The following is a 23,540-nucleotide window of genomic DNA, read 5'->3' as shown; positions in this document are numbered from 1 at the left end:
CGCTGTTTATTGTTCTTCCTATTGTGTCTGCTGTTCCAACTGCGTCATGCGATGCAATGGATGTTGCGTTCCGCGGCCATGGATCACCAGCCGAGCACCAGTACACGATAAGACCGGCGCGTTCGCCAAATGCATGTATACATTAGGACTGATGCTTGGGCGAGTTGGTATGCCATGTTCAAGAAGAACACCGCGAAAAGACAAGGACCACAGGAAGATACACAAAAACAAGCGCTGTCTTTGTGTACCTTCCTGTGGTCCTTGTCTTTTCGCACTGTTCTTCTTGAGCATGTATACAGCCCTCGCCGCTCATGGACCCATTGTGGTGGTGAAAACTATTTATTAAGCCTAAAAAAAACGAAAATTATGCAGCAGCATTGCGGGCGGCCTTCAGGCTAGTCGCCTAGTCGCGTGCCTAGTCGCGACGTCCTCTGCCGAGGTCACCAGCCGAAGTTGGGAGATTCGCATGTGCACCGCTCCGCGTCCCGCTGATGTCCAGTTGCCCGAAATGGATGTGCCGTTTTCGTTTGGGGCGTGTTATAGCTTCCAGGTGTGTTTTTGTCTGCTGCTGTTAAGTCATCAGACAGCTTGGTCTTGCACTGATCGTTCGGGGTCGTGTTGTTTCCACTTCAGCAGCAACTGCATATGCGGCAACGTTGCTGCCATTTATTCGGAACGCAATAGTATGCCTTTTCCGACGCGAATAAGTGTCCGTGCGATAGGAGGGCTGTTTCGCCGACAATGCTTCAGCCACCGCTTGGGCGTGTGATGTGGTGTTGCGTGAGAACGCGTTCATATATGTACGATGAAAGGGGAAGTTGGGCAAGCATTAGCAGCATACAACCGTTTCTTCCGATAGCGATGAAATGTTGATGTCCTTTCTCGTGTTGTTACTACAGCCGGGCACGCAGCACTTTTAACCGCCGCCGCGATTCTCCTTTGCAGACATTTCGAATGTCTAAACAAGTCACCATAGAATTGCAGAAAGACCAACACATAACCAGCACAGCAGTGCGCTGCTACGAGAAGACGCACAACTCCTGAAAACAGCGGCACAACACAGCAACACGCTTGACAGCAGCCGACGCGGGCGGCGATCGCTCCTTTCTCCCATCATGCTTTGCGCGGATCCGCTAGGGGATGGCGCGGCGCTGCAATTTGTAGAAAGGTCTATTGGAGAGACATGAGAGTGGCCTTTGCCCTGCAGTGGGCGTAGTCAGGCTGATGATGATGAGGAGGAGGAGGATCGTTGCTCTTGGGCGTAGAATGATACTGAAAATTTGTCGTGGCTTGGAGCGCATACGGTGCAGGGCAACCATAGGCATAGTGGTAGGGGGAGGAATATGGCGCCAGAAAGCGAAGGAGTCGCCCTCGGATCCAGACGAGTCATTACCGGCGCAGTTCTGGCTCAGTGATGCTGCCTGTCCACAAGAGGCGTCCAAAGAAGAGTTCTGGTCCAGCAGTGCTACCTGTCCAGACGAGTCATTACCGGCACAGTTCTGGTTCGGTGATGCTGCCTGTCCACAAGAGGCGTCCAAAGAGTTCTGGTTCAGCAGTGCTACCTGTCCAGACGAGTCATTACCGGCACAGTTCTGGTTCGGTGATGCTGCCTGTCCACAAGAGGCGTCCGAAGAAGAGTTCTGGTCCAGCAGTGCTACCTGTCCAGACGAGTCATTACCGGCACAGTTCTGGCTCGGTGATGCTGCCTGTCCACAAGAGGCGTCCGAAGAAGAGTTCTGGTTCAGCAGTGCTACCTGTCCAGACGAGTCATTACCGGCACAGTTCTGGTTCGGTGATGCTGCCTGTCCACAAGAGGCGTCCGAAGAAGAGTTCTGGTCCAGCAGTGCTACCTGTCCAGACGAGTCATTACCGGCACAGTTCTGGTTCGGTGATGCTGCCTGTCCACAAGAGGCGTCCGAAGAAGAGTTCTGGTCCAGCAGTGCTACCTGTCCAGACGAGTCATTACCGGCACAGTTCTGGTTCGGTGATGCTGCCTGTCCACAAGAGGCGTCCGAAGAGTTCTGGTTCAGCAGTGCTACCTGTCCAGACGAGTCATTACCGGCACAGTTCTGGTTCGGTGATGCTGCCTGTCCACAAGAGGCGTCCGAAGAAGAGTTCTGGTCCAGCAGTGCTACCTGTCCAGACGAGTCATTACCGGCACAGTTCTGGCTCGGTGATGCTGCCTGTCCACAAGAGGCGTCCGAAGAAGAGTTCTGGTCCAGCAGTGCTACCTGTCCAGACGAGTCATTACCGGCACAGTTCTGGTTCGGTGATGCTGCCTGTCCACAAGAGGCGTCCGAAGAAGAGTTCTGGTCCAGCAGTGCTACCTGTCCAGACGAGTCATTACCGGCACAGTTCTGGTTCGGTGATGCTGCCTGTCCACAAGAGGCGTCCGAAGAAGAGTTCTGGTTCAGCAGTGCTACCTGTCCAGACGAGTCATTACCGGCACAGTTCTGGTTCGGTGATGCTGCCTGTCCACAAGAGGCGTCCGAAGAAGAGTTCTGGTTCAGCAGTGCTACCTGTCCAGACGAGTCATTAACGGCGCAGTTCTGGCTCGGTGATGCTGCCTGTCCACAAGAGGCGTCCGAAGAAGAGTTCTGGTCCAGCAGTGCTACCTGTCCAGACGAGTCATTACCGGCACAGTTCTGGTTCGGTGATGCTGCCTGTCCACAAGAGGCGTCCGAAGAAGAGTTCTGGTTCAGCAGTGCTACCTGTCCAGACGAGTCATTACCGGCACAGTTCTGGTTCGGTGATGCTGCCTGTCCACAAGAGGCGTCCGAAGAAGAGTTCTGGTTCAGCAGTGCTACCTGTCCAGACGAGTCATTACCGGCGCAGTTCTGGCTCGGTGATGCTGCCTGTCCACAAGAGGCGTCCGAAGAAGAGTTCTGGTTCAGCAGTGCTGCCTGTCCAGACGAGTTATTCCCGGCATAGCACTGGTTTACCGATGCTGCCTGTCCGCACGAGGTGTACTCAGTATAGTTCCGGTTCACCAATCCTGCCTGCCCACAAGAAGAGTCCCCGGCACGGTTCTGCTTCGCCTGTGCTGCCTGTTCACTCTTGGCCATGGCTGATTAGAAGCAGCACCCTGCATACAAATGCAAAATATGTAACATGTGATTGACTCAGCTCTGTTTTCTGACAGCATACTTATAACTGCAGTTCAAGGTTAATAAAATTTATCCGGACTTTGGAAGACAGAAGTGAGTAAACTCTACTTTCTTTATGGGTTTCGCAGACGCTCACACCTTTCTGACAACCTTTGACGTGCCTGCGGCTTTTAGGTAGATTATTGCAGCTAAATGTGCTAGGTGGATGCCCACATTTGATACTTGCACAATGAGCGACCTGTTTAAAATATTAATTCAGCCAAACGTAAGAATGGTGCCATCACACTCTTACCGCTACCACTGTCACAACCACCACCATCGTCATTAGCATTTCGTCCACTCTAGGACAAAGGCCTGTCTCAACGATGTCCAGTTAGGCCTACACTTGCACTGCGCAAACCGCAACCCGTTGTATGCCAGCAAATATCCTAGACTGCGCTCCCTATTCGACTCTCTCCTGCCTCTGCCTACGTCCTTTCCCTAAATCCCATCCTGTTACCCTAAAAACACGTCGGTCATTTTTCTACCGGTTACATGCCCCGCAAGTCCATTTAACTTCTGCTAGGCAGTCACCTGGTTGAAAACATTTTGTGAGAGAAATTCCAATGCTCTCTACGAAATAACGGGTAGAGAAACAGTAAATGATAAAACTGTGAAGTGTAGCATTGTGAAACAAGTTACATTATGCAGCACGTTGCGCACATAAGATTTTATGGCCTTATACGCACAAGAACTGCCATATTATCAAAGAAGTAGCTCTCAGTGCAGACAACCATCTTGCTGAAACTTCAGGCACTGGGAGCAGAAATGTTAATTAGCTGCAGGTTAGTCGTAGTAGTGTTCTCTGCTAATTGTGACTATTCCTACTATCTGTCGTGTAACATAACTGCAGTATGACCCAGTTGGTACTTCACAGCAACACAGTCCTCCGCGACACATCGAACACGAGAAGACAGACGTCCGACAACAACTTAACTACCAAATGACTAGCAACTAAAAAGTGCTGAGTAGGACTAGCAACTGAGCAGTACTGAACAATAGCTATACTTGCGTTTTTGCAAATTTTGCGCTGTCGCGAAGGTCGCAAGAAGTGTGCCACGGGCACGGATGAATTTCACTTCATTTAATTTACCCTCAAGGTACACAGTACATTAGAAACGGTGGGGCTAAGAATACAGAGTAAACATCAGTAAAAATTCGCACAAAATACACATGAGAAGGGATTCCAAATTTCAAGTTGACATCTGTTGATGACAAACACACAGGTACAAAAGATACAAATATAAATGTAATGAACACAAAGAAAAATAAGTATGCGATATAAAGTATTTCTGATATCCGAAATTCACTGTTAGCATTTTAGCAGTAATCATGACGAAAACACTGAAATGGAGAATAGTATATACATGTAGTGAGGCAAATCTAAAATACATCACAAGAAAGAAAGAGCTGCCGTACTGGAGGACTCGGTAATAATTTTAACCACCTAGGGTTCTTTAATGGGCACTGCCACCACACAGCGTACGGGCAGCGTTCCGCCTGCATCAAAACGCGGCCGCCACGGCCAGGTTCGAACCAAGGTACTCTGGTTCAGTAGTCGAGCGCCTAACAGCTGAGCACGCCCAACCTGAGGGCTTCTGCTTAACTGCGACCACGAGCGGTTTTTTTTCACAACCATCGAAATCACAGTTAACGGCAATAGCGCCCGCCGCAGTGATGATATAACTACGATCGGTAACGCGGCACGTCAGTGGCGTCGCAGTAATACCACGGATACAGCCGAGGCGAAGCGTCATGCTCGGATCGCTGTTCGTATAGGAGAGGAAAGGCGCAGAAACTGTCTCAATCTCGGTGGCCGTTTCAACCGCGCCGCGAAAAACCACTATTTTGAGGGAAATTGATGAAAGAGGGAACGATGAAATGACAATGAGGTGCAGTACTGGAGAGCTCCGGAATCTGGCTGACTTATTGATGCGAAATCATTATACCGCCATCAGTCAAAATCCGGCGTTTGCCGACCGTCCACGAGAAACGAACCGAAACCTCCACGTGACCTCATGATGTCATCGGCAGCGCATATATCAAGAAAAAAAAGAAAATGAAATTTCTTCCGAAGTCTGTATCAAACCTATCCCGGCGCAAACAAATCAAGCTTTACTGGCCACTTCATTTGAGTACGGCGCCATCACTGCAGCGCAACCCCCAGCGCGCTAAAACGCCTGTGCCTCGAGCTGAGTTTGGGTATCGTCGTCTTCTATTCGGGCGGCGCGAACAGACCAGCTTCGCTGGCCACTGCATTACAGTAGTACGCCACCGCCGCAGCCAAAATCTCCGCATGCATGTTTTCGCATCCAGAGCACGTGAGTAGTCCTTAAATGTCCTAGTTAACCTTGCCGTCGTCGGTTATATAGCAGTCAGAGGGTGAAGCCCTTAGTTCAGGGCTCCATAGCCCCCACCGCCTACAAAGATTATCCACGTGAGGAACTAGTGAATTTAGAGAGACATAACCGAGCAAGAAATCGTAGCACAGCTTTTGGGGACCTGGCGTTATTCCTGCGCGGGGAGGGGGTGGACGGTTTTCTTCGGCTCGGGAACTTGGACGCGTGCTGACGTTCGGGCGCGAAGCTCAGCTCTCCGCCGGCGGGGAGAGGCTTTCTGGGGAAGAACGTTCTCCCGCAACTCGTCCCGTCCGGCCGGAGTGTCTCCCCTGCTCTAGCGTGGGCGAACATTCGCTCGTGACTGTGCTGGTGAGTCGGACGTCCTCGATTCCTTACCGTATTTCCTTTATAGATGCGTTATTGTTGTTGTAGCAATAAATGCCTATTTGAGACAGCCAGAATGTCGCTCCTTTGTTCCCTCAGATCAAGGCTCGCCGTAGTCGGCACATCCCGTGCGCTAGGTAACGCACGCGATCGCGGGGTGGGGTCCGGGCGGCTTTGAACTGGGTCAGCCGCGGTTAAACGGGGGAAACGCATTTATTTCCGCAATGAAAACTCCACAAGCTCCACCGGACAGCCCGCAACACCGCACTGGGGGCGGGCGGCATCGACGACCGGTAACGACGTCACTTGTTTTATCGACGACAGGTCGATACAATAAGTGACGTCGTACACCACTGGCAGGAGGGCACACTACCACAAGAGTGGCGCCATGCCGATATCACCGTGATGCTCAAACCGGGCAAGCAGCCATGCCTAAATTGCGACCCATCTCGCTCACGTTATGTGTAGGAACGTTATTCCAACACATATTCCTAGCCAGGCTCCAACTGTTCATGGAAGAACACGCCTCACTGCCACAAACGATGTGCAGCTCCGGAGAAGAACAACTGGGGTTCTTCAACCAGGGTGTCGAACCGGAACCGAACCCGAACCCGAAACCGGAACCGAACCCGAATTTTCGCCCGGAACCGGAACCGAACCGAACCCATATTTGTTTCGCCATCTTGGAACTGAACCCGAACCGGAACGATTCAAAGGAACCGTTCCGAACCGGTTCGGGACCCGGTTCAGCCCCACTTTTTTGCATCCCAGCATACCTCATGTTTACGGGCAAAATGAAATGATCTTGCTCATAGATTTAACCATCCGTAGCTATCTGCGCTGGCAAGTGCGAAAGTGGTACCAAGTATATGCGACAGGAAACTTACAGGAAGTCTGGTGCCTGGGAGGAAGCCTAATTGACGCTTCTGTAATGTACTACCGCCAGTTCCAAAGACTTGTAAGTCAAGTTTATGTGAACTGCGTAAATCTTTAATCAGATTGTTAGGACTGCTCTAACTCAATAAAGTACTATAGACACCAATTTTTTGTTTGCGTCTTTCCTCTTTCAAACAATGCGCTAGACATTGGGGTACATGGAGCACTCTGTGGTATTCACCAAACATATAATAAATAATTTATATTTGAATTTATTCGTGACCCTGTTTCAGTTTCACCAACATAACGATGGCTGTGACGCGTAGAGGAAATTAGGTCGCGTGAGGTGCAATAAAACGGCAATATAACTGCTGATACTTCGTTCGTTGTAATTATAGGTCTTGGAGCCGCCGGCTGATTAAAGTGCTATAGTGAGTCTAAACAACGTATCAGCGCTTGTATTAGTTTTCCCGTGCCTCTCATGACCTAATGTTGAACTCACGTCACAGCCATCATTCGGTTGATAAAACCGAAACAGCATGGGAGAAAAAATTATTCTAAATTATTTATTGGCAGTAGGCGAATACCGCACGCTGAACCATGTATTCTAAAAACTATGGCGTCATTTGAAACGAGAAAACACGCAACAAAACTAGGTGTCCATAGTCATTTCAGCACCGATTGAGAATGCCTTCCTTTACTTTGCGTCCTTTCCCACAAATACATGAAATATTAGCGAGAGGACCCAACAACGTTCTGATGGTGGTTTTTGAGGAAAATAAATGGCGCAGCAACTGTCTCACATATCTCGGCGGACACCTGACCCGCGCCGTAAGGGAAGGGAGGAAGGTGGGAATGAAAGAAGAAATAGAAACAGGCGCAGTAGGGTAGGGCTCAGCAATAATTTCTACCAGCTGGGGATCCTTGACGTGCACTGACATCGCACAGCACACGGTACCTTTTGCGTTTCGCCTCCATCGAAACGTGGCCCCCGGGCCCGGGTTCGAACCCGGGTACACTGAATAAGTAACCGAGTGCCCTAACCACTGAGCCACCGCAGTGGGTAGTGCAACATTTACTTTTGTAGGCGCTCATTGTCTCAGACAGCAGGTTCTAAATAAAACCACTCACGATGGGTCTGTAGGGCAATAAAGGAAAAAAAAATGGCTCAATGGCTGTGGAGCTCGGCTGCTGATTCCAAAAATACAAAAACCAATGTGTTCTGTCGCACATTGCAAATCCCCAGCTGGTGTCCGTTAATCTGGAGCCCTCCACTAAACCGTCTATCCTATAGCCCCAATGTCTACTCGACACGTTAAACCCGAGATATTACTACTAGTATTAACAAAAGAAGAACGTATAAATTGGTGCAGCTTCTTTTTTTTTTTGGAATTCCCATATTCTTGTTTGTGGGCGACGGAAATGTGCAACGAAAGGCGGGTTCTTCGCAACGGTGGAGATGTACTAATCAGAAAAAAAAATTAAATACCGATTACACAAAAGGGCAATGCGGAAATACATGCGCTCGCTGGCATGCGATAGTGATTACGCCCTAAAAGATGCTACTGCGATGAAATGTAACTGCGATGAAGTTATTTCGTTATGCCAATTTGCTGAAATCGTTCTGCTTCTAAGAAAAAATTGCTGCCAGTCGCCAGCGCGCGGCTCCATCCGCTGTTCTCGCACTGGTCGATCTTGAATTCTGTCTGGCGACTTATATCTACTTCTCGCTGTCATACTTCCGGTTCTTAGCGTCTGACACGACAGGCTTATGATTGTTGGCTTTTTTTCCTAGAACGCTTGGGCAACTGAATACGTTGAGCCTTCACAACAGTCTGCCTCGGCTATATCGGGTACATGGGGGTGATATGGGTGGAGAGATGGGTGAATGTTTTTGACGGTACATTTTTACCAGTGAATGCCCTGATGTACGTCCACCGGAGTGTGCATCAAGGATGGAGGCTGCACTCACGCAACCCCCCCCCCCCCACACACACACACACACACACACCCAGCGCGGTTATTTTTGGGAAAGCAGGTTATACTGCTAACGCAGTAAAAAGAACAACTAAAAGAGTATGCATACTCTAACCGCTCACTCCGAGTGGGATTCGTACCAATGGCGGCGCAACAGAAAACTGTTTTTTATGGTTGTGGCATGGAATATTTGGAACCTATCTGACCCTCCTCATGCCTTACTTGACCGCGTCTAATTCAGCGCTGTCGGCATAAGGCATCATGCCAGCATAACTCCCTTTCTCCGCCCACACATGAAAATTCCAGATGGTGCACACGTCAGGAAAGGGGAACCAGTCAGGAGGTTGAACTTGCCCAGCATATTCCTCCTGCATTAAAGTGCACTGCTATCTGAACAGTGACCTCGTTGAAGGCGGTGGTTCTGCGTGTTCATCCATCATGCGGGTTTTCCACACGCTTAACAGTCCTATGAACACGAAGAGTTCACACGGAATTCCGAAGTTTTTCATCGCAGCCATAAATGTTATAATCAAATGTATGATGTCAATGGGTTTTTTTAAGATTATGCTTAAGTATGTCCCAAAAGAACACAGCATCGCGACAAAAATATCATTTTATTGCTCAAATTGTTTCACGTTGCTCGCACAGGTAGAAATGCACTGACCACGGCACAAACGTCCCTTTGGCGCGAAGGTACCGCCTGTTGCAAAAGTTTACAGCTCACCGCGACATTGAAATAAACGGCGCGGTGGGCTGTAAACTTTTGCAACAGACGGTACATCCTATCAGGTGAGACCCATGTCTGAAGTGTGAAAAAGGTTTTTGTGGTCGATGGAATCTACAGTCGAGCCCACTTATAACGAACCTGACGGTCACGCGGGTTTAGTTCGTTATATCTGATGTTCGTAGCAAGTGGATTATTCTTAACAGCCAAAAACACTAAGGCCGCTAAAAGTGGCGTTTATTTCTTACCAAACTGCGTTATGCGTGCCTACTTGTGCAAAGCAGGACCTGTCACGGCTCTTTCCAGACTATTCTAGGGCGGTCATTTAATCCTCGTCAAGACCTTGCTGCCAACTATCAAATTTAGGGACGGGGTATCACTAATCATGGATGAAGTGTGCAAGGCAGCTGGTGGCAGGTCGGCCACATAATTGAGATTCCTGGCAGTAGGGAGAGCTCGCACTTGGTGTTCAACGTCTCCGTCAGAGCAGGGGCTTCTGCGATTTTGTGGTCCGCAGGAACGTCGTTATCCGAGCAAACATCTGGTCGGCTATGGATCCACGAAGCGTTGGCACAAATCTGCATGCGCCTGGTCACGCGTGTTTTCGAGCTTCTATCTTTCCGGGGTTGATGCAGCGATGAAGTAGCGCAGTGGTTGTGGCGCAGAATGCAGCCGTTGCACTGTCCGCTGTATTACAATGCCTGCATATAGTAGCGGCGCAAAAAATGGAGACGACTGGGCAGGCCATGCATGTCACGTGACCGGCATGGCCAGCAAGGATTTCAAAATTCTGAAATCGTTGCTGTTAGTTGATCCACGACCATGGTCAGCAGCTTCGCTTTCGACGATGCCTCTTTCTCACGCGCACCGCGCTTCTTCCATTCGCGATGCTCCCTCGTAGGCCATCGACGCGGGTTTGGCCGGCCGTTACTTACTATTTTAATAGAGAGTTACAGCATATCGTTACCGTGTTTACTTTACCGTTTACAGTGTTACCGGACGCCGGACTTTCCGGTTAGCGCTGCGCACGCCAGTGCTGCCTTTTAATTCCATTTCTGGGTCGACATGTTCTTTCCGGGGCGGTGTCGTGAAGGTTGAGAGGCGCTATTTCATCTGCGTGCTTAGCGGAAGGACGACCTCTACAACCTCGGGGTAGTTCGCCGCGCCACCTCGTTCGCTGTAAGCGAGTGGTGTGGCCAGAGTTGTTCGCTGTGTCTGCGACGAATTTCCGTTGCCCTTATGCATGTTTTCACAGGAGCACCACACCCGCTCCTAATAAGCGAGCGTTCGTTATATCTGCGGCCATTAAAGTGGGCTGCACAGTACATCCGCTGATGATACACTAGTATTAAGAAAGTCTAGGTAAGGCTGTGTGTGCACGGGTAGAGGAAGTAATCACCGATCGCAACATTTGTCATCTGCCTTGTGGAGAGGCCGTACAGGTAAGTAAAAGCGAAGAGTGAGAAAACCGAATGAATGAGCACAAAGTTTTCTCGCGAGCATGTCCAGAAAAGACAGGCGAGCACTTAGTCTGCTATTAAGCACAGCTGCCAGAAAGGGATTGTTTGTAGTTTTGAAAATAAATGGCTGAAACAAGTTGGTGGAAAAATCGCTCAGGCCAGATTAACCACTCTTCATCACTCTATCAAGGGCGGAAAAAATTCTGTTGGCACAAAGATTGCCTTTGATAGCGCCCCAGGAAAAGTCACAAACACTCTATGCAGTGCAAGTACATCTACTTCCTCGCACAATGCTGCACTTGCAAGAATGTTGCAGCTCAAGGTCGCAACGAAGATGTTGCCAATTTGTGTGCGTGCAAAAACAAAGCGTTCTCAACCCTTCCAAGCGTGTGTTTTTTTTTTTTATCATACTATTTTATGAGAAAAAAAGAGGTTGACGTCATCATAATAAGCCAATGTCGTAATTTCTTACTGTATTATAGTGAGAACCCACGAATAGCTGCGTTTTTGAAGATACTGAGCTATAGGGGCTCGGTATATATAACGTGGGTCACAAAGGTGATGTCGAATAGGTAATTTAAATAAAAAATATTTGGTAAGTTCTGGATGTAAGGGAGAGCCAGTGTTCCCACGAGGCTCTCGTTGGGCGGCGGATGGGCGGTGGAGGGATTCTCGCACATTTTTTTAACATGCTATAGTAAAGGAGGGGTGACTGGCAAGTCGGTTTCGGGGCGACGGAAAGTTCTCTGTATGTAGGTTGTTGAGGTCGGAGGGGCCCAGCGAGTTGGGGGGGCTTGTTCAGGGCAGCAGGTCCCGACTCGGAAGGACGATGGCGAACTCCATTTAGGAGGAAATTGTACAGAAGGTTTATTCACATATTTACAAGCGTAAGAGAAGTGAGAGACCTGAGTGAGAGACTATTCTGCCGCATTCGTTGTCGACTTTTATACCTTTCTTCGTCCCCAAATTCCCTAGGTTGAGGACGCCCACGCCGGAGTGGGAGGGGCCTATAACTTTCACCTCTGCGCACAAACACAACACCGCACTTAGGGTCACGCCCCTGTCACGTGTTGATTCCGAGGGAAAGAAGGCCGCCGTCGAGGCGTTGACTGAGGTAGGTGGTGGTTTCTGGCCAGCTGAAAGTCCCGCGGGTCACCGACATCTGTTGTTCCTCAGATGGCATCCGCCGCTCGAGGCCGTAACGAAGAGGTCATGAAAGGCCGGAAAGTGCTCCTTTGTCCTTGCCCGCCAGCTCGTCGCGGCGCTTGGCACGCCAAAGAGCCACAGCCAACGAAGCCCTTTGTTCCCCCGGCATGCTCACAGCAATTGGGGAAGATAACATCGGTCTCCCCGCGGCGGCGGCGGCGACACTTGAAGAGACTTCGGAAAGGCGGTCTGTTTTTGCTAAAACTTCAACCCCTTCTTTATGGTTCTGTACTCCGACCGGGAAGGGCTCGGTAAATGGAATCAGCTGTCACCTGGGTCCCGTGTGTGGTCCATGACGGCAGGCTTGGGGCAACGGTCGCAAAGTAGAAAGCAGGTACTCTCAGCCACCCAAGAGACATATGTGTGCTGGCTGCTTCCCCCGCTGCTTAGCCTTCGCCGTACCTTGCTTAACGACGACCCACGTCTGGTGGTAATTTCTCCCAGACCCGCGTTCTTCGACCTTGACATCGCATCTTGCTTCCCGATGACACACGTCGGGAAGTAGTCCTTCCAGGCCCGTGTACTAGGACCTTAACAGCTCCTCCGCAAATTCCCTAGGTTGAGGACGCCCACGCCGGAGTGGGAGGGGCCTATAACTTTCACCTCTGCGCACAAACACAACACCGCACTTAGGGTCACGCCCCTGTCACGTGTTGATTCCGAGGGAAAGAAGGCCGCCGTCGAGGCGTTGACTGAGGTAGGTGGTGGTTTCTGGCCAGCTGAAAGTCCCGCGGGTCACCGACATCTGTTGTTCCTCAGATGGCATCCGCCGCTCGAGGCCGTAACGAAGAGGTCATGAAAGGCCGGAAAGTGCTCCTTTGTCCTTGCCCGCCAGCTCGTCGCGGCGCTTGGCACGCCAAAGAGCCACAGCCAACGAAGCCCTTTGTTCCCCCGGCATGCTCACAGCAATTGGGGAAGATAACATCGGTCTCCCCGCGGCGGCGGCGGCGACACTTGAAGAGACTTCGGAAAGGCGGTCTGTTTTTGCTAAAACTTCAACCCCTTCTTTATGGTTCTGTACTCCGACCGGGAAGGGCTCGGTAAATGGAATCAGCTGTCACCTGGGTCCCGTGTGTGGTCCATGACGGCAGGCTTGGGGCAACGGTCGCAAAGTAGAAAGCAGGTACTCTCAGCCACCCAAGAGACATATGTGTGCTGGCTGCTTCCCCCGCTGCTTAGCCTTCGCCGTACCTTGCTTAACGACGACCCACGTCTGGTGGTAATTTCTCCCAGACCCGCGTTCTTCGACCTTGACATCGCATCTTGCTTCCCGATGACACACGTCGGGAAGTAGTCCTTCCAGGCCCGTGTACTAGGACCTTAACAAGGTGCTGCTACATGACATCTTCGTTTTTCAGTAGTGCGCGGGAACGTACAGGGCGCGTGCGGCGGAAATTTTGGGGCCCTGTAAGTACACTGCGAACTGTAAAGTCCAAACTGACTCAAGCTTCAGGGGAGACCTATTACTCGCGCGACGGGGTCTCCCAAACTGCTCACCGGCTTTTCGCCTTGCACCTCATAAGGTGGATTATAGCGAATAAACAGCCGATTTTCTTTAATTTGGAGTTCATTTCATTTTGCAGGTCTTGCCGTAAATACATTTTTTTGCTGCGTACAATAAAATAAAATAGGTAAAGTGAGAACATCTCGTATTAAAAATGTATTCATGCTTAAGTAACGCAGTAAACACGACAAAAGGAAGACGGGAGACGACACGAGCGCTGACTAACAACTGGTTATTTTTTGGGGAAAAGTATATAAAGGCGCAGGGCACAGGGAACAACCCAAAAAACTGAAGAACAAAAGTTCAAACTTAAAAACCATACATAGCATGCACATCACAGTCGAGTCATGATGTCTTTTTCAACGAAATTCGAAGGCTATCTTCCATAGTAGACGGCACTCTCCTATCTCCTGGACCTCACACAAATGCCAAGAAAGCCTGACTCCTTATCTACAAAATTGACAGATGATGAAGCAACGCACTCATCTGCTTCCTTCCTGAACGTAAAGGCTTTGACCAACTCTCTACAAATGCAAACAGGGTTATGAAACAGTACACTTGTCTTCTCTACTCAGGGAAGCAATCGTGGCACTCGCGGCAATGCAGAGCCAAGTTGTACGACACCGCTACTTTTTTCACCCATCTGTGATGTTCGAACAAATGCCCACTATTTCCCCATTTAGAAAGACAAGTCTCCTGTTTAATCACCCTGATCGAATCTGTAGGGAATGGCGGAGGCCTTTATGATCAGGAAGGAAGCAGATGAGCGTGTTGCTTCACCATCCATCAATTCTGTAGATAAGGAGTCAGGCTTTCGTGGCAACTGTGTGAGGTCCAGGATATAGGGGACTGCCGTCTGCTATGGAAGATAGTCTTTGAATTTTGTTGAAAAAGATGTCATGACTCGACTATGATGTGCATGCGCAGCATGGTTTTTTAGTTTTAATCTTCATTCTTCTGTTTTTTGGATTGTTCACTGTGGCCTGCGCCTTCATCTACTTTTCTGAGAATGTAATAACCAGTGGTAAGTCAGCGCCTGTGCCGTCTCCAGTCTTCCTTTTGTCCTGTTTACTGCGCTGCTTAAGCATGAACGAGGGCAGAAAGTTGGGCAAGTTGGTAAACATTCATGATGGGTTTCAAAGCGCGACAAGACGGAAACGAAAGGAAAGCGCTTGTCGTGTGTGTTTCTTCCTTTCGTCTCCATCTTGTCGCGCTTTGAAACCCATCATTAAAGGGGTGGAGACACCAAATTTTGAAGCTATAAAAAGCCTGCTATGGGATTCCTATGTATGCAAGGGCAGTCACTGCCAGGTGTTGGACGCAACAAACGTTTAAAAAATATTTTAATTCGGTTCCAAAGATTACCTAAATGCTCACTCTCACGACCTAGACCCATTCGCTAGCGCCATCAACCATGACGTCACAAGGGGTGTAGAAAAATAAAGTTTTAGTGACGTCATACCAAAATACAGTGACGTACGTTGAGCGGGGCACAGCCGCGTGAGCGCAGTCGACGCACCAGCGAGCCGCGTTTGCTGCTAACCGCCACTCGCTCGGTTTGCGGCGCGCCGTTGCGAGCAGCGTCGCAACGTCCGATTGCAGCTCGTTGCCTGCGTCCGGCCTGCTAGATGTCAACGGCGGGCCGCTCGCGGCAACAACGACGGGAAGCGGCAGCCAATGCGAGCGCGGAGAGCGGCAGCGTCATGATGACATAGGGCGCACTCCTTGGAGCCGGGCGGCCTGCGCCAGTCTTCGTGCCGAACGCCGGCATCTGAAGAACGCGATAGTATTGTTTGTTCACGTTCATAGCAAACCCTGGGATATATGAATATCAAAAATGCATCGTTTGTGACGATCGTTGGCAAATACCGAGTTCCTGGTAGAAGTGATGACTGCGATGCAAGCAAATTTCATCCCATAGCCGGTTTTGTGCTGCTGCTACCTGGTGCGGTTCGCCTGCCGTCTGCTAGCTCTGTTGCTGAAGACGTCGTGGAAATCGAGCATATCTTTTATTATGGGACGAGTTCACAGTAAAGGGGTGCCGAGCGGAGCACGTTTCTGAGCGCTGGCCAGTCCCTCAGCTCCCTCAGCTGCGGAGTCGATATCGAAAGCAGCTAGGCCTAGCGACGACTAGGGCAGTCTGGGACCAGCGCGCAGGTCGTCGGCCGGCGTTGCCGCAGGCAGTGTCGCTGCCGAAAGATCCACTTGTAGCACAGATGCATGCTGTCGTATCTCGAATCTAGAAAGCATCCTTTCTGGTGGCATGGCTGTTTGTATTTTCTTGTGCGGACGTGAAGTACGCCGAGTCTGCCGGCCGGTAGGTCAGCCTGGATACCGTCTGCCGACGTCATAAAAGCGAGCTAAAGAGTGTTCTTGACGTAAATAATAAACCATTGGACAAGAAATGTGAAAAAAGTGTCATTTTTGAGGATCGCTGACCAATACTGAGCTGCTAGTAGAGGTAACAACTGTGATAGGAGCAAATTTCTCACAACCGCGCCTAGCAGCTGCCGCTGGCGCGACGTCGGGGTCCGGCTCGCCTGGCGCCCGCTAGCTCCGCTGCCGAAGATGTCGAGGAGATTGACCATACTATTATTTTATTGTGAGATGATTCTGTTAACACTACAGCTATTTGTGAAAAGTAGGCCTTTTATTATAGCGCAGGCGACTTCCGAAGCGCCGGCCGCTTGCTAAACAGGCTATAGGCCTAGCGACGACCACGGCAGCCAGGCAGCAGCAGAGCTCGTCGCCCGGAGCGCCCGCGAGCGGTGCCGTTGCCGAAAGCTCCCAACATAAGCAGACATGCTTTGTCGCTGCTCGAGTATAGCTGGCAGTTCTGATAACAAGGCGATCTTGTCTTTTCTTGTGATATTTGTACACCATCCCAAGCAGCGCTCAGGTACTGCTGCACGGCAGCGAAGTGTGACACCGGTTGTGGGCGCAGCTTGGGTAGAGCGGCGCAGCGATGCTTACTGGCATTTTGCAAAGTGTTTCGCATCCTCACGCGAACCCGCGAAGGCGATATTAGCGTGCGAACAAAAAAAAAGTCGATGTCCTCACTCGTTGGAATCAGATCTGTCAGAATCCGAGCTGCTGGGACTAGACGTGCAGTTGTTTGTTTTCATATGCGCTGGTCAGCACGTGTGTGGGAAAGCAGACGATGCAGCAGTAGGTGCGTCACAACTTTTGTGGGCCCACGTGACCAAGCGAAGCAGTTGATCTTCCCCCTCTGTGACGTCACTGTACAACTCGGCGTTCCGAAACCGAAACCGAAAATCGTTCACCTAAAAATGCTATAATAAATTATTCACTGTGAATATATGAATCTTTGAGTGTGTATCATGCTTCCTGGAGCCATAAGAAACGTTTGCAACTAAGAACGCGCGAACCATAAATTTGGTGTCTCCACCCCTTTAAGCATGAACCCTTACCAACTAGCCCAGTTTCATGTCCGCGTAAACATATCTTTACATTTTTTTTTATTTTTTATACCGATGTGCCAGCAAAAAGCAAACGCATAGCAAGGTTGACTGAAACCCATCTGCGTTCTAATTTTTTTTTGTCCTGAACCCGTTTGAACCCGTTTGAACCGGTTCGAGACGGTCCGAACCGGTTCGAACCGGAACGGAATGGCCCTCTAGAGCCGAACCCGGAACTGAACCCGAAAGGCGTGAACCCGAACCCGAACCGAACCCGAAAAAATGCCGGTTCGACACCCTGTCTTCAACACATCCACGAACGGTCTCCAGGTCAAGAACTACATAAACCACCAAGTGAACAGGGCGGTGTCCCAGGCTTGCGGCGGAACCACTGAAGACTCAAAGTACGTGGTACGCCTCCATCCAGTCTCTAACATCATTATTCTCAGATTCCCGTCGAAGCGGTTGCAGAGAGATATACTGCGCAAAACCATTCAAATCACGCTAGCTGGCGTGAACTACCTGGTGAACATCTACGTGACAGCCGTAGAGGGAGTTTCGCGAGGGGTAATACAGAGCATTGATCCCAACACCCGACCCGGAGAACTAATGGCCGACCTACGAGTTCGCACTCAGGAAGTAGAAATCCAAGCCCGCATGCTCGGCAATTCGTAAACTGCGGTGATAACATTCAGCTCCCCCCCCCCCCCTCCTGGGTTTATTACTACGGTGGCGAAAAGATGTGCTTTCCCTACAAACCCGCGCTTTAAGCCTGCCAGGTGTGCCATAGCCTCGGCCACCACTCGGACGTATGCCCAACGCCCAAAATACAGATATGTCACATTTGTGGCGTCCGCGACCCGGAAGAACCGCACAGCCGCTCCCCGCGATGTGCAGCCTGCGGAGAATTGGTGACGTCATTAGAGCACGAGAAAGCCGAAAACGACTCCGACCGGACTCTCACCGAACCCCTCCTCCAAGTGACACGGGAAAAGAAACAGACGGCCGTACAGAACACCCCCCACGCCTCAGCAGGAGAAACGGGCAACCGAACCACCGCGTTCGACGGTTCAGCTCGAACCAGGACAGCTCCTCCCCATCCAGGTCAAGGTCTCGATCCTGGTCCCGCTCGAAAGGCCGCAACTGTCAGGAGGAGCATAATACAGGCTCCCACCAATCCAACGCCCTCAAGAAGATCAAAAAGCACAGAAGAAACCATCGCCGCAGCCACCCTCAAAAATTAACGATCAGGTGAGCTGGCCAACCTTGGGTTCCTCCCACCGCTTAAATTCTAGTCCTCCCAATCCCAGCCAGAATAGGAAAACAAACAATTAGGTTGAGGACCTCACACGGTGCCTCCAGCCCCAAGAAAGGCAACCCCAGCAACCAACATCACAAACTCCCCATAGGCCACTCGCACGACCATTGCAGGTTTCCCACCCCGCACACCCCAGCCGGAGGCACCACCCCCTGAAACCATTACCCTTGCCAGCATATACGCGGCTATTCAGGCACTTAGCTCGCGGGTGCACGCAGTTGAAGCGCGGGTTCATGCGACCGACACGCGAGTCCAACAAGCGAGAAAACAGCTCGGATAACTCTCGTGTCAAACCCTGCAGACGCACGAACAGCGCTAATGATGTCAGCGACGCCGATGGCAGTCGCGATGCCAGCGTCATCTAATAGCTCACGCAACACCCGCCATCAGCTGGAAACATGGCAGTGCAACTGCCGTTCCCTCCCGAAGAAAATTTCCTCATTACAACTTTTCATTCAGCACCACCTTCTACCACCGGACGTGATCTGCATCCAGGAGACAGGAGCTCACCCTCCTCCTATGAGAGGATACTACCGAATATACGATCCGGCCTATCCACGAGTTGCGCTGTACATATAGCTAACCCCATAGCCTCAATAACCATTTCGACCACAGTCACCGAAATTGAACACATAATATTGAAGATCCTCCCTTTGAAAAGAGGCAAGAACCGCACCTTCATTGCCAACCTCTACCGACCATTGCGCATTTTGACAAAATCATTCAAGAATGCTCAGTGAAAGCGGGCAACAATCAACTTGTTATCGTAAAGGACATGAACGCACCTCACCTGGCTCGGGGCTATGACACAGACACCCCGCAAGGTTCTTCAATCTTAGAAGCAACATACAGGGAAGGTCCCGGCCTGGCCACACACCTCGCTACACTGACCCGCATCGGCAATAGCGTTTTTGGAGACACCTAATCGTATCTCTCCTTTGCGAAGAATGTCCACAAGGTCACCTGGACACATCTAGACGAGGCGTTAGGCGGCGACCACTATATCCTCAGAACAGCCACCTCCACGCCCAAGCACAGGAGAACACTCGGAGATACTAAAAAGGCGAAAGCCTTAAGCGCGGTGTTGCTCCTTGTGTCAATGATGTGTTGTTAAGATGTTAAGCTTCGCCTCTAAGAGTGGAACGCGGCAGCGTGCAACGCTGCCAGGGAGTCCACAGAACACCATCGAACGTTCGGCTCTATGCCTTGCGCGTCGGTAAATTGGTTTTTGAGGAAAGGAAGTGTATCTATCTCGCATAACTCGGTGGACACCTGAACCTCGCCGTAAGAGAAGGGAGGGAGATGGGAGTGAACGAAGACACCGTATTCACTGGACGCGCCTTTGTTCATTCCAAATCATCGAGCTGACATGGTGGAGTGGTTAGCGTGCTCGTCTCGCAATGCGGAGACCCTGGTTGGATTCCCCAACTCGACCAATTTCCTTCTCGGTTTGTTTATTTTTCTGGACTGACAAGAAGTTAGGCTAATTGGTTAATTAACGAATTAACTAAACACAGTCCCACTTATTTGGAACATCACTATACCACCCCTTCAATTTGTTGCATGGTTACTAGCCAAAGTACAATTGGCCCCGCTTGAAATTCGCGCACAGTGACGTCACGACCATTTGGACCAATTGAAAAGCGTGACATTTCTCTCGACAACTTCTGCTTACAACGATGAGGCATTAAAGGCTTCCGCCTTAAAATCACAAATTGGGACATTTTACGAAAAAGCCCCCCCCCCCCCCCCCTTCAAAGGAGGGATCGCCAACATCAGAGAATGGAAATAACACTTGAGGGAAGCACACGCAGCCACCCACACTCAAGTGATCCAGCGAACAGCGCAGCGGCAGGTAAGATCGCCATCTCGTCCAGTTATGGCAACGTAGAGAAAAACTCATTAACCGATGGAAACGTAAATGTCTCAATAGAACTCAAACCTCGCATAGCCTCTATCACGGAGGAAGCCCAAGAATGCTCGACGCAGTTGGCAATGCAAAATTGGGCCCAGGTCTGTTCATTCCCGAAGGGCATTCTCAGCACCGCCCAGACGTGAACAATCCTCCGTAGTATGACTGAACCCGATAAAACCAAACGGCTACAAACCGAACGCTTCAAACGCTTTCAAATCAATTCCCTGGCACGGAAGAGGCGCAGACGGTAGCTCTGTGGACGCTCTATGTAGGCGACACTGTCATCCCTCCCTGTACACTTCGTTACACCAGCCACAGCAACCCCTCGCTGGGCGCCCCTATTACAGTGGCAAAGGTACAGCCGCGGGTAAAAAAGATTAGCACAGATGACGGAACACCAGAGCGCCGGAATGACAACGCGTGGCGCTGCGGGTGGCGAAGAGGCTGATAACGAGAGTGCCGGGCCGTTCCCATTCTACAGTATTAGGGGGGTTCAGCGGACGGCCACGGACAGCAAAATTACTGGCTAAAAGCAGCGCTATCATCTATTCTTCCCGCGAGTTCCTTTTGACAAACCATCGCGGACATAAAAAACCGTAATAAAAAGAAGCCATCTTTGCTCATGATAACCGAGCGAAAATAAATGCTGCAAGCACAGTCACGTAGGGTCGGCACTTCAACGCTCTGGCGGTGCACGCTTGATAAAGCTTACTTCCTGCCATCCCCCCCTAGGCTGCAAACATGGAAACGGCCCGTTAGGCAGGTCTGCGTACCGCAGCGCCACGTGGTGAGATATACGAATTCTAATCGCCAGTGATCTGTGCTAATATTTTTTGCTCGCGACTGTACGAGCGGCAGTTCACGCCCCGCAGCGAAACACTGCATCCGGAGCAGACAAGATAACGAATGCAATCATTCGTAACTTCAGTTGGGTTCATATCACGGATTACCTCAACATTGACCTGTGGAACAACGGAGTAGTGCCCCAGGGTTGACGACACGCTGACATTAATCACCATTCCCAAACCATAATCAGGCAAGAAGCCTACATTGGATGCACTACGCCCATTTTCCTTAACGTCTTGCTGAAGCAAATTCTACGAACGGGTCGTCCTCACCGCCTTCAAAATTACATTCTAAAGCCCCGCGTACTGTGCGTGCACGTTAAAGAACTCCAGATATTCGAAATTACCGGAGCACTTCACTACGGCGTCTCTCATAGCCTGAATTGCTTTGGGACGTTAAACCCCAATAAACCAAACCAAACCATTAAAATTCATCACGAACTTGTAAAGGGTCAAGCGGGCGTTGAATGCTTTCAGAAGACTGCTTGAAAATGCGGTACGCCTCAAAGTCCCTGAGTCTATGCCTACACGTGTCTCAAACCTCAAAGTCCCTGAGTCTAGGCCTACACGTGTCTCAAACCTCAAATTCCCTCAGTCTAGGCCTACACGTGTCTCAAACCACAAAGGACCCCGTTGTAACTCTTCAGATGGTCGCTCCAGCAAACGCGACGTCATCCCCGCATTAATCACTTCGCGATCCAGCAAACTGGTCACTCGTCGTACCTTTCAGGTACGCAGCTGTAACTTTTGCATTTCACCTGGATTGCATTGCTCCGTGGACACCATGGGCACGAAATTGAGCTCGCCATAAGTAAGCAATACTCACTGTGCCAGACAGACGAAAGCCCACGACGGTACAGGTGCTCCTGCGAGAGGTAGAAGCTCTTTTCCGCGGAATATTTCCGGTAAGATGATGGCCCGAGGCGGTCGGTTCCGATCGTCCAACGATAACGCGTGGGCAAGTCCAGAACAGAACGCTGCACCACAGAGAAAGAAAAAATGGAGGACACTCGGAAGAAGCTGGCCTCAGGAAGTACGTCACGACTACACACGCGTCTGGTGATGATGATGTCCTTCTTACTGATCTCCACCTAGTGGAGATCAGTGGGTATTCTCACCGAACGCCAGAGAACGCAAACGTGAAAATAAATGTTCTTATATTAAAGCACACAAACTTTTTATTGCTAAATAATTATGTTACGCTTCAAAGCCACTATTTTAAAACATATACGAAGATGCAATTTATTGAAAAAGGTTTCGAAGTTTGTTTTTTTTCGACCGTCGTCTGCACTGTCATTTGCACGTGATTGTGGGCGTAGGATGCGTCGGTGTTGTGTGCTGCAGAAGCGACTCCTGTCGTGTTGGACAGCAGGTGAGACACATTTCTTACAGAAATGATGCTTGAAAACGCTGATATAAAGAGTCAGCACGAGTAAATGTTGAGTTTTTACGTCGCAGTGAGCTGTTAACATGCGGCGTAAGACGCGCGGTGGCCGTGTGGGTAGTTTGTTTACAAAAGTAAGCGAGTGGTATGAGGGAGGCATAGCACGAATGAACACAGCATAGACTCATTGCGCGATGCAGTTTTAGGCCAAACTGCTGCGCAGTCTTGAAACCTTGGGCCTTATTACTGTGACAAATATGATTATATTGTTTTTCTCGCGGTGAAGCGCATTGCGCATTGCACGCCGTATTCCCGTATCCTTGCGCAGGCGCGGCGTGGCGCGTATTTCAGATCCTGCAAGGGCTCGTATTTGTACGTTTCGGCTATATGTTAGCTGCGCCTGCATTCAACTCCTATTTAGACTCAATATGTACTGCGTGTATTTCTGTGGGAGCGATATTGTATTGTGGCGCGATTTGCTGTTGCACTGAAAGCAATTTTTTAGCGTAGTTATGACGCTATATTGTTCTGATTATTGAGAATAACACATGCATGCATTAACATCCTTCAGAACACGCTGCCATGCTGTCCGGTGGCCCTTCCTACGGCAGCTACTGCTCTGTGTCGTGGTGCCAGAACAATGGCACAACGCACAAGAAGCCAGGAACTAGTTTCTTCCGTATAGCACGGGACAGCAGGTGCGTTGAGTTTTCTTATGTTTTCGATTCCTTTACGCTTACTATTTGCGCAGTAAGGGTGAAAACAAAAATTGTTTATTCACATTTATAGCGCTTGCTTCATAATAGGAAGGCTTGGGCAAAACGGCTTCTTCATTTCAGTTTTAAAGTAGTGTAAATTATTACCACTACGGGTTAGTAAATATTGTAGCGATTATTTCGGAATGCTTGCAGTGGCGGAGCGACTAAACATTTTTTTTTTTATTTTAGTTAAGCCGTAAAAAAGGCGGCAAAAAGGATATGTAAGCAGGGCTCTCAACAATATTGGCTTTGTCTGATACGTATTATTTCAATCGGCGTAGGTGT

General features: G+C 50.1%; 1 protein-coding gene across 1 annotated transcript; it reads right to left on the bottom strand.

Annotated features, from left to right (window-relative positions):
• Window positions 1-337: 337 nt before the first annotated feature.
• Window positions 338-22,129, bottom strand: LOC149349656 (uncharacterized). The gene is made up of 2 exons (XM_089578697.1): window positions 21,940-22,129; window positions 338-3,085 (listed from the first exon to the last, which is right to left on the bottom strand). The coding sequence occupies exon 2, from the start codon at window positions 3,063-3,065 to the stop codon at window positions 1,134-1,136; it is 1,932 nt and encodes a 643-aa protein (XP_089434823.1). The 5' UTR covers window positions 3,066-3,085; window positions 21,940-22,129; the 3' UTR covers window positions 338-1,133.
• Between the last annotated feature and the right edge of the window lie 1,411 nt (window positions 22,130-23,540).

Source organism: Amblyomma mixtum, chromosome 3 (assembly GCF_055824585.1).
Source record: "Amblyomma mixtum isolate Tamu chromosome 3, ASM5582458v1, whole genome shotgun sequence".
In the NCBI taxonomy this organism is placed as follows: domain Eukaryota; kingdom Metazoa; phylum Arthropoda; class Arachnida; order Ixodida; family Ixodidae; genus Amblyomma; species Amblyomma mixtum.
Note: the sequence above shows the minus strand (reverse complement) of the source record. Positions and strands in the feature narration are given on the sequence as shown.